Source organism: Pygocentrus nattereri, chromosome 10, assembly GCF_015220715.1.
Source record: "Pygocentrus nattereri isolate fPygNat1 chromosome 10, fPygNat1.pri, whole genome shotgun sequence".
Lineage (NCBI taxonomy): Eukaryota > Metazoa > Chordata > Actinopteri > Characiformes > Serrasalmidae > Pygocentrus > Pygocentrus nattereri.
This window is the reverse complement of record NC_051220.1, coordinates 3,587,624-3,601,132: the sequence shown is the minus strand read 5'-3', so window position 1 is coordinate 3,601,132 and position 13,509 is coordinate 3,587,624. Positions and strand designations below refer to the sequence as shown.

The following is a 13,509-nucleotide window of genomic DNA, read 5'->3' as shown; positions in this document are numbered from 1 at the left end:
CACGAGGCTGGTTCCCTAACCTCCGGCCCACGACTGCCCCCAGGGAAGGTACTGTATAAATGAAGATTTGATCAAGCTAAATGTCTCCAAACTTTTGGTTATAGGCAGCTTTTAGGTGAAAGGTTCAGGGAGTATGATTTTAATGTTCTTGACAAATCATATAGCCTCACCGACTCCGTAGCAGCATAAATCTTTCTCGGGTTCAGTCTCTTCGCCATGGCAAAAGAAGGAAAACGCCATGAAAGCTAGCATAAACAAGCAGCTGTGACTGGAAAAGCACTGTTTTGGGACTTTTCTGGCCGCCTCCTTTTTTGTTACATGTGGGAGGCAACGTGAAAAATAGAAGCAAGATATGATCATGTGGGAAGCCGTTTGTTGCTGGTTGCAGTGCAGCCATTATGTAACCTTTAATCCTTTTGAATGTCTGATGAAGAGGAATGTTAACTTCTCCCATCTGCGAGCAACAAAACATGGTGCTTTGGTCTTTGGGGGCTGTTCTGTGTTTACCTGTCATGCTAGCGGGCTTGTTGACTGCGGGATAAAGCAGACGGAGAAGGTTATGGGGTTTATTCCGGGACAAATTGGGCAGGATATTTTGCTGTGATCCATGAGAGCTGGGAAAGCCGTGATAATTGGCTGAGAATATAGTCCAAGTGCTTGAAAACTACTGTGTTCTGATTTGTAAGTAGATGTTAGTGGACGACTACACTGACCTGAGATATGTAAATCTGCATTAGTGCCATAGCTGTGGAGATTAAAGCCACTAAACACCAACTCTAACACGATGGCTCACCTGATGACATATCGTCAGAAAAATTTAAAAATCAACTAAAATAATAATTATCTTTATAAAGTTTATGGCTGTCCAGTGATAATAAGATTCTAATTTAAACTAATTGAGCTGAGCATCTCGCCACTAATCTGTTACCAGAATTTGACATTGACCCTTTTAACTCAGTGAAATCTGGAGCCTACAGAAGTCCAGACAGGCCAGAAGGTAGTTATAATTTTCTTGAGATAACGAGTTAATTATCCTGTTATCTTAAGATAACAAAATTGTTATCTTAATATAACAAGTTAGTTGTTTTGTTATCTTAAGATAAGTTAATCATTTTATCTCGTAACATTATCCTGAAATAATGGGTTAGTTATCTTGTTACCTTGAGATAACAAAAGTTATTATTTACAAAAAACAAGATAAACAAAGTTATCTTGAAATAATGAGTTAAGTATCTTCTGATGTTGAGATAACAAAGTTGTTATCTTGAAATAACAAGTTAATGATGCTGTTATCTTAATATAATACAACTGTTATCTTAAAAATAAGAAGTTATCTTGTTATCTTGGGATGGCAAGTTAATTATCTTGTTATCTCAAGATGACAAAGTTATCTAGTTATCTTGTTACATTGAGATGACAAAAGTTGTTATCTTGAGATAATTATTTTGTGATCTCACAATAACTTTATCCTGAGATAATAAGTTAATTATCTTGTAATCTCAAGATAACAACTTTGACAACTTTAACACATAATGAGTTAGTTATTTAAAAAATGTGTTAAAAAAGTACATTTTCTGTTGATCTCAAGGTAATAAAGTTATCTTGAAATACCGAGTTAGTTATCTTATGATCTTGAGATAACAAAAGTTTTTATCTTGAGATAATTTTGTGAACTCATTATCTCAAGATAACAATCCAGAAAATTATACCAACAGCTTGAGATTACAAGGTAATTAACTCGTTATCTCAAAATAACAATCCAGAAAATGACACTGTGTATTTTCTTGTTCAAAACTGCAGCTTGTGACAGGAGCTGAATTAAAACTGTCCAGATTTTGGGCTTGGATAGATTGACAGATCACAGGACACCTTTGAGAACACTGGAAATGTGATGGGGCAACAGACACAGATACACACAAAACATTATTACAATTACTTACAATAAATTCACAGGAATCTTAACAGCATCAAACCAAATATCAGCAGTGCAAACATTCTGATCTTTTCTCCGCAGCCTCGTCTGTCGAGAGGAAAGAGTGCTACTACAACCTGAACGATGAGAACTTGTGTGACAATGTTCTGACCAGCAGCGTGACCATCGAAGAGTGTTGCTGCACACTGGGAGCGGGCTGGGGGGACAACTGCGAGGTCTTCCCCTGTCCTGTACAGGGAACAGGTAACATCTCTTCATATGGAACAAGTGACACCTCAGTGTAATGCAGATAGAATAACTGGCCTGTTATAATCTAAGAAGACGTCTGAGCTCCTGGTAACACTTTCAATGAATATCATGTTTGTAAGCATCTATAAACACATTCATAACCCATTATAATGCATTCCTAAGGTGTCTTAAAGATGGCTATAAATATAAAAATGCATTACACATTATAGCCTTGCTTATTAAGCATTTTGAATTGTGAACATAATGCATTATAAATACTGTTCATAACAAATTATAAGAGCTTATAAGCTGTATTAGTCCGCTCTAAGTAAAGTGGAGCGTACTGGACTAACCACCGTTAGCCTGACCCTGACTTAACACTGCATATCCAGAAGACAGAGGTGGAACATTCAGGTCCAGAAAGGAAAATCCTTCCCAGGTTTTTGTTCCAACTGCCTGGACAGCTCCTGGTGATTTGACCTGACTAGAGAAGCCAGGCCGTTGGAACAAAATCCTGGGATGGATTTTTACTTTCTGGACCTGAATTTTCCACCTCTGTCCAATAGAACGCCAGCAGAAATCAGCATTACTGTACTGTACTGTAGTGTACTGTTACAAAGTGATGGGTTCTAGCGCTTGACATTAGAACCAGTGAGGGGACAAATTACAATGACAGCGCTCGACTATCTCACCCCTCGCTCTCCAGGCCTTCACTCCACAGTGACGTCACGCTCAGTGTGATGTCAGAGGGAGTTCAGTGGAGGGACTGATGGGTACCTGGCTTGCTGTGATGTAATGTAGTGTTTAAAGTGGGACGCTGGGTCAGAAAAGCTCACTGTAGCAGTGATTCTAGGCTGGACGGCTTGTTATGGACATCCGAATATTCAGGACTGAAGCCCTGAAGATGCAGCTCTAACAGCTCCAGCGCTGAGAAATAAAACACTGGAAATCTCAGTAAACAAACTTTATATGTCTTTACTTTATGCTCTCCAAGCTGGGACTGACATCTTTGGCACTGACAGTATAACATGTTGCTATGTTATATATTTGTTATGCTTTGTTATTGCTATGTTACAAACTTGCTATCTCTCGACAGTAGGACCAACACTCTGAATATCTGCTGACTCTAGAATCTTTGATAAGTCTATTCTGAAAGCATCAATATATTACCTTCTCAAACAAATCAGACAGTTAATCTCCTACATCAGAGAAACTGCGTTCCAACTAAGCCCTATTCATGGCGTGGCTACTGATGTCAATAACAAAGGAGCACAAAAAAAGGAGCCTATCCCAGACTAACAATCCACACCTGCTGTGTTTCCCACAGATCAGTTTGCTCAAATGTGTCCAGCTGGTCAGGGCAACGTTCCAACGGGGGACGCTGTGTTTGGAGTTTCCTCAGCCAACAGCTACAAAGGTGTTGTATTGTTCTTTGCATTTCTGGTTGCATTTTGTCCTGTATGTGTGTAGAGCTAGGCTACAGACTTAAGATTCATGAAGTTGCACTGCCAACATTAATGTCGTAACTGAGCAAGACCTTTCATTTTCAGCCTTACGTCTGCCTGTCAGTTTTGCTAGTGATTCTTCATTACAGCAATGTCGTTCTCTCACAGCTTGCGGTGGCATCAGGTTCAAATAACTGGCCATTCGTTATAGAAAACGCTTCAAAACGAAGCAAAACTAAACGAGGCCAAACAACTTGAAACTGATAGTTAGTCTTTTCTTAGTAAGTATGCTGTCTGAAGTTTTCATTTGTCCAGCTGAAGTTTTAGGAGACTTGATTTGGACTCGTTCCCGAGAGACCAGAGACTCGAGGCTTGCACTCGTACCGCAGAGACATGGCTTGGGCTTGCATTTCAGGGCTCGAGACTCAAGGCTCCACAACTACTCACATTGCAGAATCAAACCTGAGAGACTCGAGTCCTGACTTGGACTCGCACCCCAAAGACTCAAGTACTAACTTACTAACTCGCGCCCTGACACTTGAGACTCGGACTTGGACCTACACCCCAAGACTAAAGACTCTGACATGGGCTTACACCCCAGAGAGTCGAGACTCTGATTTGGACTTACACCCCAGATACTTAAGTTCTGAATTGGACTCACACCCCAACACTTGAGACTCTGAATTGGATTCACAACCTGACACTCAAAACTCTGACTTGAGACCAGACTGGCCACCCCAGATACTCAAGACTCTAACTTACGCTGCAGTGAATTGACTCGAGTCCTGACTCAGATTCACAGCACAGAGATCAGGGACTCGGGCCTACGCCTCAGACTCAAAACTTGGTTCTTACTTGCACCCCAGAGACCTGACTCAGGCTAGGAATTGCACATCATTGAGTTGCCTTGAGTGTCCATACAAGTTCCCTTTGCAGAGACTTGAGACTTGGACTCGCATGCCAGGGAGTTGAGATTCGGATTCATACCCCAGAGACGTGAGACTTGGACTTGCACCCCAGGGACTAGAGACTAAATATGCCCTGATCTAACTTCCTCAAAACCCACTAGTGCCTACGCTGTGACCCACTAGTAGGTCACCACCCACAGTTTGAAAAACAAAAAGCTAAAAAACTGTCTCAGGAACAGCCGTCCCAGACATATGTAAGCATCTGACCCACATATGTTCACACACACACACACACCCACACACACACACACACACACACACACTAATTAGAGCTGTTGTATCCCTGCTTCCCAGTCTGGGGAAAACCTCAGCGCTCAGGGCCAGTCTAATGCACTGATTTAATTTATGAAGGCAATGAGTGTGCGGTTAGCTCTGGCTGGCAGCAGAGCAGCTCACTGTGGTGCGGTTGGAAACTGTGTGTGTGTGTGTGTGTGTGTGTGTATGTGTATGTGTGCGTGTGTGTGTAAGTGTGTGTGTGCGTGTGTGTGTAAGTGTGTGTGTGTGTGTATGCGAGTCTGTGTGAGCTGGGAATTAAAAAGGCATATCCTCTACATCTGCGCCTATGTGCGTCTTCAGTTACATTTGCGGATGACTCACCATATTAGCAAATATGAGCACCAACCAGAAGTAACAGATACAGATAATAAACTCTATAGACTCTCCTGAGAGAGCACACCTGTTGAAAGGCGCCCCTGGCCCTAAGCTCAGATTCCGATCCAGCTCACTGGCTGCTTTCAGTACTATGCTCTGGGAGTTTGGTGCTTAAACGCTTCGTAAAATCACTTGGGGTAAGAACATATGGTAATGAATAAATGGAAATGCTTTCGCATTTGCATTCTGGATATAAAAGACTCTCATTTAGCAAGACGGTTTCTAGCGATGGGAGTATAAGCTAAGCATAAATGCATATAGTGAATAATGTTGAATGCACCATATCTGTTCATAGATGTAAATAGGTATAACAAAATAGTTGCCCTTTACATTGTATGTAAATTTCACAATGAATTGACAGAAAAATGACCCATTTCCACTTCAAACACACATGTACACACACACACACACACGTCTCGCTCTGTCTGGCATGCGTTTGGCTGAGAGGCCAGTGTCCTCTCTAAAGAGAGAGCTCGTTTTTAAAGGTGTCTGTGCTCCTCGCCTCATTTGGCAGAGCTGCGCTAAATCAAGGGAGAGGAGCAGCTCGCACCTGTGTAGGGAGTGGTCAGGGCGGCTCCGTCTCTCCGCCGCCACAATTTATCTATACACACACACACCTGTTGCTTCACAGCTAGCAGGGCCTGGGTTTGATTCCCCAGCCGGGTGTACGGGGTCCTCTCTGTGTGGAGTTTGCATGTTCTCCCCGTGTCTGCATGGGTTTCCTCTGGGTTCTCCGTTTTCCTCCCACAGTTCAAAGACATGCAGTCAGGTCGATTGGACACACTAAATTGCCCCTAGGTGTGAAAGTGAGTGTGAATGTATAGGTCTGCCTGTCTGACCTGTGATGGACTGGTGACCTGTCCAGGGTGTATCCTGCCTTCCGCCCAGTGACAGCTGAAATAGGCTCCAGCTCCCCCTGCAACCCAGAAGGATAAGCAGTTTAGGAGATGTGTGTGTGTGTGTGTGTGTGTGTGTATACAGTGATAATATATATTTATATTTAAAGTATATCGGTATATGGAAATGATTTGGATTGGACTTCCATCCATCCATCCATTTTCTAAACCGCTTCGCCGTCAGGGTCGCGGGGGGGTGCTGGAGCCTATCCCAGCAGTCTTCGGGCGGAAGGCAGGATACACCCTGGACAGGTCGCCAGTCCATCACAGGGCTTGGATTGGACTTATTTTTTCTAATACAAGAGCTAAAGATCTAATAAATGGCTGTAGATTTGTCCATGAAGAGGTGACTGTATGTGCGCTCTGTAAGCCACTATAGTTGTTCTCATGTATTTACTGCGCGTGTTTTTATCAGATGCTGACGAGTGCGCCCTCTTTGGGGACGAGATTTGTAAAGACGGCTTCTGTCTGAACGTGAACAGCGGATACGAGTGCTACTGCAAGACGGGATTCTACTACGATGAGGTCAAACTCCAGTGTGTAGGTAAGAACCGCCTCCAAACCACCACACGCTCACCGTCCAGACCCGCACTTGTTCCCTTTTCACCTTCACTTTATTTGGGTATTCCGTGTGCTCGAAATCATGAATGCATTCAAATCTTTGTGAGTCAGAGATTTTCCCATCTAGATGTGGACTAGCTGACGCGCTGTAGTGTGTAGATCATAAGACGTAATCTTAGAAGTCTAAGTTTCATATAAAGTCCCTGTTTTGTTTGGCCTCCAAAAAGGTCACCACCACAATTTAGTGCCTAGACAGAGTAACAGTAGCTTGTTTATCTTAGTGTGTAAGCAGGAGAGTGAGCGTGCGTGTCTGTGGTCTCTATGACTGTCTCCCTTCGGGTAGTGCTTTGTGAGCGTATACGAGGCCTGGTGTCTGTATGCTTTGGATATGAACCATGCACCCCATGCTATGCTACTTTAGAATGGGTAGGGTTTTATTTGTGGTGGGGTTAATCACAGATGGGGGCTTTTAAACTGTATTTTAGGCGAGTGCATCGACCTCTCATCTTGTGCTTGTGGTGGTGTGTGCATCTGTGCACGTTTTTGTGTGTTTTTCTGTGCGATGGGGTCGAAGGGCCGTGCCCGGGGTCAGCGTTTGGGTGGGGAATGTCTGAGGAGAGACAGCAGGTTTTGTGGCGACGCAAGCATAATGATCCAAACCACAGGACCACGGCAAACCACAGACACTCACACACAAAATCATGGATGGAGTCCAGCCTCTGAAGCTTGCCACACCACAGGATGCCTGGTGTCACATAGCAGTGCTTTGCTATTTGTGCAGCTCGTCTCACACACCAACGTACCAGGCTGTAATCGAGGCCTGATTTAAGTGGAAATGTGTTTAATTGCTTTCAGTATTCTATCCAGATGGAATGCATACACAGGCTGTCTGTATGTGTATATGTAACTGTATATGTAGTAATAATGTGTATGTAAGTATGTGTAAGTAATGTGCCCCATAAGCATTTTCTCTCTCTCTCTCTCTCTCTGTATATATATATATATATATATATATATATATATATATATATATATATATGAATCCCATTCTAAATCCATAGGCAATTCATATGGAGTTGGTCCCTCTTTGCCGCTATAACAGCTTCCACTCTTCTGGAAAGGCTTTCTATGAGATTTTTGACTGTGTCTGGGAATTTTTGCCCATTCATCCAGAAGAGCATTAGTGAGGTCAGACACTGATGTTGGACGAGAGGGCCTGGCTCGCAATCTCCATTCTAGTTCATTAGAAAGGTGTTGGATGGGGTTGAGTTCAGGGCTCTGTGAGGGCCAGTCAAGTTCTTCCACACCAAACTCACCCAGCCAGGCCTTTATGGACCTTGTTTTGTGCACTTGGGCTCAGTCAGGCTGGAACAGAAAAGGTTCTTCCCCAAACCTTTCCCACAAAGTTGGAAGTCCAGTGGCGGTGCTTTACACCACTCCATGCAATGTTAGAGATTGTGCTTGGTGATGTAAGGCTTGCATGCAGCTACTCGGCCATGCAAGCCATGCAACTGTCTTGTTGCAATGGTGGCAGCCTGCTACAGAACCACGCTCAAATTCAGGGAGCTCTTTAGAACAACCCATTCTTTCACAAATGTGTGCAAAGGCAGACTGCATGGCTAGGTGCTTGAGTTTATATACCTGCAGCAAAGACACTAAATGAAACATCTGAATTCAGTTGTTGAATTTCACAATACTTTTGTCCATATATATATATATATATATATATATATGGAATATATATATATATATATATATATATTAATGGACGTCAATGCAACCAGTCTTCTTTTGTTATTTTGGACCGTTTCTTTTATTACATTCATCATGAAACAGTGTAAAACATGAAAAACATTTCTTTTCAAGTTACGTCGCACACTGAAAAATGGCGATACGAGGTTTTGTCCCGACAACATATTTAGATATATTTGTATATGTATATATGTATATAACCCTGTGTATATTCATTTTTGTATATCAGAAAAATTACTAATCATAACAGAAAATTACACAAAGGCCTCCAATGCAAGTATAATATCAATTCTATAAGTGCTTAATTTGTCCACTTTTTACTTTTTTCCACTCTACTGCCACCTCACCTCGTCCATCCATCCATCCATCCATCCAAGAAGCAGAAAATGCAACCAACTTCTGAGACTGAACATTTGAAAAAGTTCCTAAATGCAGTAAGAATTTTCAAGTTGTCCACGTTGGACATGAAATAAACACAAAGGCAGAGCACACTCAAACTCTTCTTTAGCCTTGTGTTAAGAAGAGGGGTCACCACTGCTGGGGGCCTTTAGAAATGGGTGAGCTGTTTACAGAGGGACTGGGGGGGGGGGGGGGGGCTACACATTTGGACTTTTTTTTTCCTTACATGCATACATGCACAAGTACGCACACATACCCTATTTAGTTCCTTTGCTCATGCCTCGGCCACTTATAGCGATGGCCCCGAACCGGCGCTGGACTGTGTGTTTTCATTTGTGGCCTGAATGGGTGGGGAGGCGTATTTTTAAACACATTTAACACACACTAAATGCATATAGCAGCCACGCTTCCCAGCCAAGCCATTTACATTTCCTATTCCCCTTCCACTGTAAAACCACAAGGCAGCGCGCACCAGCCAACCCGGCATACTTCACAGAAACGAGTGTGTGTCCAGGCTTAAGGCATAAGGTTTATTTCTCTTTTTTCTTTCTTTTTTCATTTATTTTTGGGTATTAATCTCACTGTAGCGGATTAGTGCAGCTGTAATGGACTGATTCGTAATGAATGAAATCTAGTCTGTGGAAAAGTTATGCAAATTTTTATATATTATATATTTCCAATATATTAAAGTCAGCAAAATAAAATGTACAGAAAATGCCACATTTAATTGTGTTCTCTGTTTAGGCTGTTAGATTGATTTCTGTATAGGTGGTGTAGTGTAGTGGTTCACCCCTCCTATGCCTTCTATGCTGTAGACTAGGGTTCAATCCCCTGCCTGGGTAAGCGCCCTACACTATACCAATAAGAGTCCTTGGGCAAGACTCCCAACACCACCTTCACCTGCCTGTGTAAAATGATCAAATTGTAAGTCGCTCTGGATTAGAGCGTCAGCCAAATGCCGTAATTGTTCAAACTTTTGTTGCTCAAGTGTTCAAATTATTTTGGCCAGACCCATGACTGCGAAGGAAGACACAGGCACGTTTCCAGATTTTACATCCATCACTTAAAACACAAGCTAAAAGGTGTGAAGTGCTGTGATTTCTGAGCGCATATAACAATCTGTTATCTCTAAAAATGGACAGCGGTACGAGGTTAGTGACGTCTGCGCTGAAGGTTCTTCAGGTAATAATGTGTGGAGGTGAAGGTGAAGGTGAAGGAGTCTTTAAGAGGTCTTGATTTTATTGATAACGTTGACAGCACATGGGGAAAATTCATTCACAAGAAGAAGAAATCAATAAAAGTGTCGCTCTTTCTTTCTCTCTGCAGATACGGACGAGTGTCTAGATAAGTCCAACTGTTTGGATGGCGAGTGCTCGAATAATGAAGGCTCCTACCAATGCTTCTGCCCTCCCAACATGGTGCTAGCCCCGGACAACAATCACTGCGTTTTCCCCGCTGCCGCAGGTAAGCTCTGTAACCCTATACTGTGCAAAAGTCTAAAGCCCATTTCACACCAGGTGGGGTAATTGGGCGCGAAATGCAAACATATGCTGGGTCTATTTCTGATGTGTACGGTATGCCAGCAGTTTCCATGCAGAAACAATAAAGAAATGCAATGTCTGAGCTTTAACTCCTCGACAAGTTGATTGAAATCCATTGAGTAGTTTAATGTTGTGAGCACACAGGCATCTCCTCCTCTTTATATCATCTACATAAAGGGCATTAATAACACCATAAATGGACAGAACAGATGTCTTTATCACGCTAAAAAAAACACAACTGTGTTTGCGATGCATGTGTGTTGCGTCCGGTCTGAAATAACCAGAGGTGGACGAAGTACACATCATGTACTTGAGTTAAAGCAGAGACCCTCAAGGTAAATATCACTGCAGTAAAAGTAGAAGTTCCTCCCTTTAGACCTCCACTTGAGTAAAAGTACTAAAGTATTTCCCTTCAAATGTACTTAAGTATAAAGTAAAAGTACTAAAAGAGTAATTCTGGCTCTGATCTGGTCCTGTTATCATTTTTATAACCAGACTGGCTTCATGAACTCATTTCAGGTGAAAGTCCTCCAGCGTCTCTCTTGGTAAACCAGTCTTTTAATAGAACGTCATTAATTAGTGACGCTGACGTCTATTAAAATGATCAGAAGCACAAAACACTGAAGGTAAACAGTTTCCATCAGGGAGAACCGAGTGGCTCTGAAATCACTTTTTACACACAAGCAAAGTTTCAGTTTCAGATTTATTTACAACTTAGTTCCAAGTTTAAGTTGAATAAAAACTGGCTTTAAACTCAGGATCACAGATGAGCTCCTTTACTGTACTGATCTGTGGGTCTCATAAACATAAACTAGCAAAAATGAATTCACTATAAAATGAAATTCAGAAAAAAGAAACATGATAACCTGATTGGCGCTCTGGCTTTGCGCTTCTTACGTTTTGACATGTTACGTTTTTATACACACAGAAACCAAAAGGAACGACAGATTTCTCAAAATGTAGGAGGAAAAAGTCGGATATTAGACTCTGAAATGTAGTGGAGTGAAAGGAAAAAGTCGCCCACTGGAAATCGCTGAGTGGACCGTGTCACATCATGTGCAAAATGGGCTTTAGACCACGAAAGTAGCTTAAAACAGTTTACCTGGACAGTAAGCATTATATAGTGGGTACCTCTATACACTATATATAGATGATGTTTGTGTTTTTTTCTAGACAGTGTGGGCACACAGATGGGTTTTCCAATCAAACGTCCGACAAATCTTACGAGAATTATTTAAAGGGTGTGATTTTGACCTCAGTCAATACTCACAAGTGAAACACTTGGCAGGAATTTGTATGTTTCTGCTGGAATGTTGCAGCAAGTGGCAGAAAATAGACTCGAAGTGTAGTAGATGCTTGTTCACATGTTTGAAGCTTATGAAACTGTTCTTCACTGCCACAGGTTGTGGATAATGTCCATTCATGCCACCTCTATGACAGTGAAGTAAACAGAGCTCTGAAAAGCAAAGGATAGGAACTGGGCTTAATATAGCTGATACCTGATCCATACTAATATGCCTGGATCCGCTCTGCTCCCTATCCACAAGATCGGTTTGGGACATCCCAACTCAATACAGCAAAAAATAGTGAAAATTTCTTGTTTTTGGTCAAATTATTCCTATGTTGTGGACTGTTTAGGAAACAATGGTTTGGTGCTTCTTGATACTTGTTCAGTTCCACCAGCAGCACACATGATTTAACTTAATGAAGTATTGATTTGCTGAAGCTGGTATTGGATGGTAACAACAAATCCTGCCTTTAGGAGAGGTGAAGGAAAGCTAACACACTGACCCACATATAATCTAATTTATTGAATTTGTATTTAATTTCATTTAATGTTAGTAATTAATGTTTACTGCCCAGATAAACTGGTTTTAATAGAATTTTCTCAGGCCATAAATCTAAAACTTAATGTGTCACATTGTCGTACACATGTTCTTATACATAAAACTAAAGCTGTACAATTGCATTCTTTTAAAGCTTAACTTCTAGCCAGTACTACACGTATCTCCTATATCTTATAAGTACACTTCTATGGATCAATTTACCAAATTGGTTCAAAGTCAAAGACTAAATGACTTTCAGATTTTTCACTTGGACTTCAGGCTAAAATCCTTTTATTTTGAATGACCCTACACCTTAATTATGTTTATTTTACTAAAACAAATGACTGACCATTTCATTTTGTCCATTAATATTGCCCATTAGTATTGTCTCTGAAATAGTACCAAGTGTTTCAGTAGTGACAATTTGACCTAATTTTGAGCATAACTAGCTGTATAAGACAGCTTTGAACAGATTTTTATAAATTGGAAAATGAAATTTACGATTATCAACTTCATTTTAAATAGCTCTTTTAAAAAATGATATGAAAAAAATGCATAAAAATGTATTAGAAATTTTAACACAATGAAAATTGTAAATTAAAAGCAACAAGTAATGAATAATTTTGTAAATATTAAGCGTATTATTATCTCTATTAATGCACTGGGTTTAAATAGATAATAGCACAGTCTTTGTAAAAAATTTTTTTTACAAAAGTCTTTTTTTATTATTATTCAACTATTGGAACTAATTCAGTAGAATGGTTCATATACATCTGTACAACTGTGCATGTTGTCTAAGGTTCTGTATCAAAGCATTTTCGTCATTGTCTTTGACTAAAAACCCCTTGCCTTGTTCTTGCATTCACTGGCTGTTTGGTGTCCACAGTGCACACGGAGGAGGACATGTTCCTAAATATTTGCTGGGAGACTGTTTTTGAGACATGGACCTGCCATAATCCATTGAGAGACCGGATGACCACATACACCGAGTGCTGCTGTCTGTATGGAGAGGCCTGGGGCTTGAACTGTGCCCTCTGTCCCCATAAAGACACAGGTACACACATACAAACACTTCACACACTGTAGAAATTGACATCTTGACAAGTGAAAACATTGTGAATCTAGTCAATATAAAGCAAACTTTTGGACATCCCTGGACAAATTGTTTTATTTTATATGAAAATAAGTGAACACATCCGCTACAGAGAACACAGATCTGCACATCTGCATTTTAATACATAGTTTGTTATATACACATGTTAATTTGCTGAATGTTATAACACATTTTATTTTTTTGTATTGTATTGTA

At 41.0% G+C, this 13,509-nt stretch overlaps 1 protein-coding gene across 4 annotated transcripts in view; it reads left to right on the top strand.

The window, feature by feature from the left end:
- Positions 1–13,509, top strand: part of ltbp1 (latent transforming growth factor beta binding protein 1) — a 208,150-nt gene that overhangs the window by 180,330 nt on the left and 14,311 nt on the right. For all 4 annotated transcript variants that reach the window (XM_037542090.1, XM_037542089.1, XM_037542091.1 and 1 more), the window contains 5 exons: positions 2,015–2,176; positions 3,489–3,578; positions 6,537–6,665; positions 10,160–10,297; positions 13,087–13,254. In XM_037542090.1, coding sequence (XP_037397987.1) covers positions 2,015–2,176; positions 3,489–3,578; positions 6,537–6,665; positions 10,160–10,297; positions 13,087–13,254 — 687 coding nt within the window. The remainder of the gene's footprint in view (positions 1–2,014; positions 2,177–3,488; positions 3,579–6,536; positions 6,666–10,159; positions 10,298–13,086; positions 13,255–13,509) is intronic.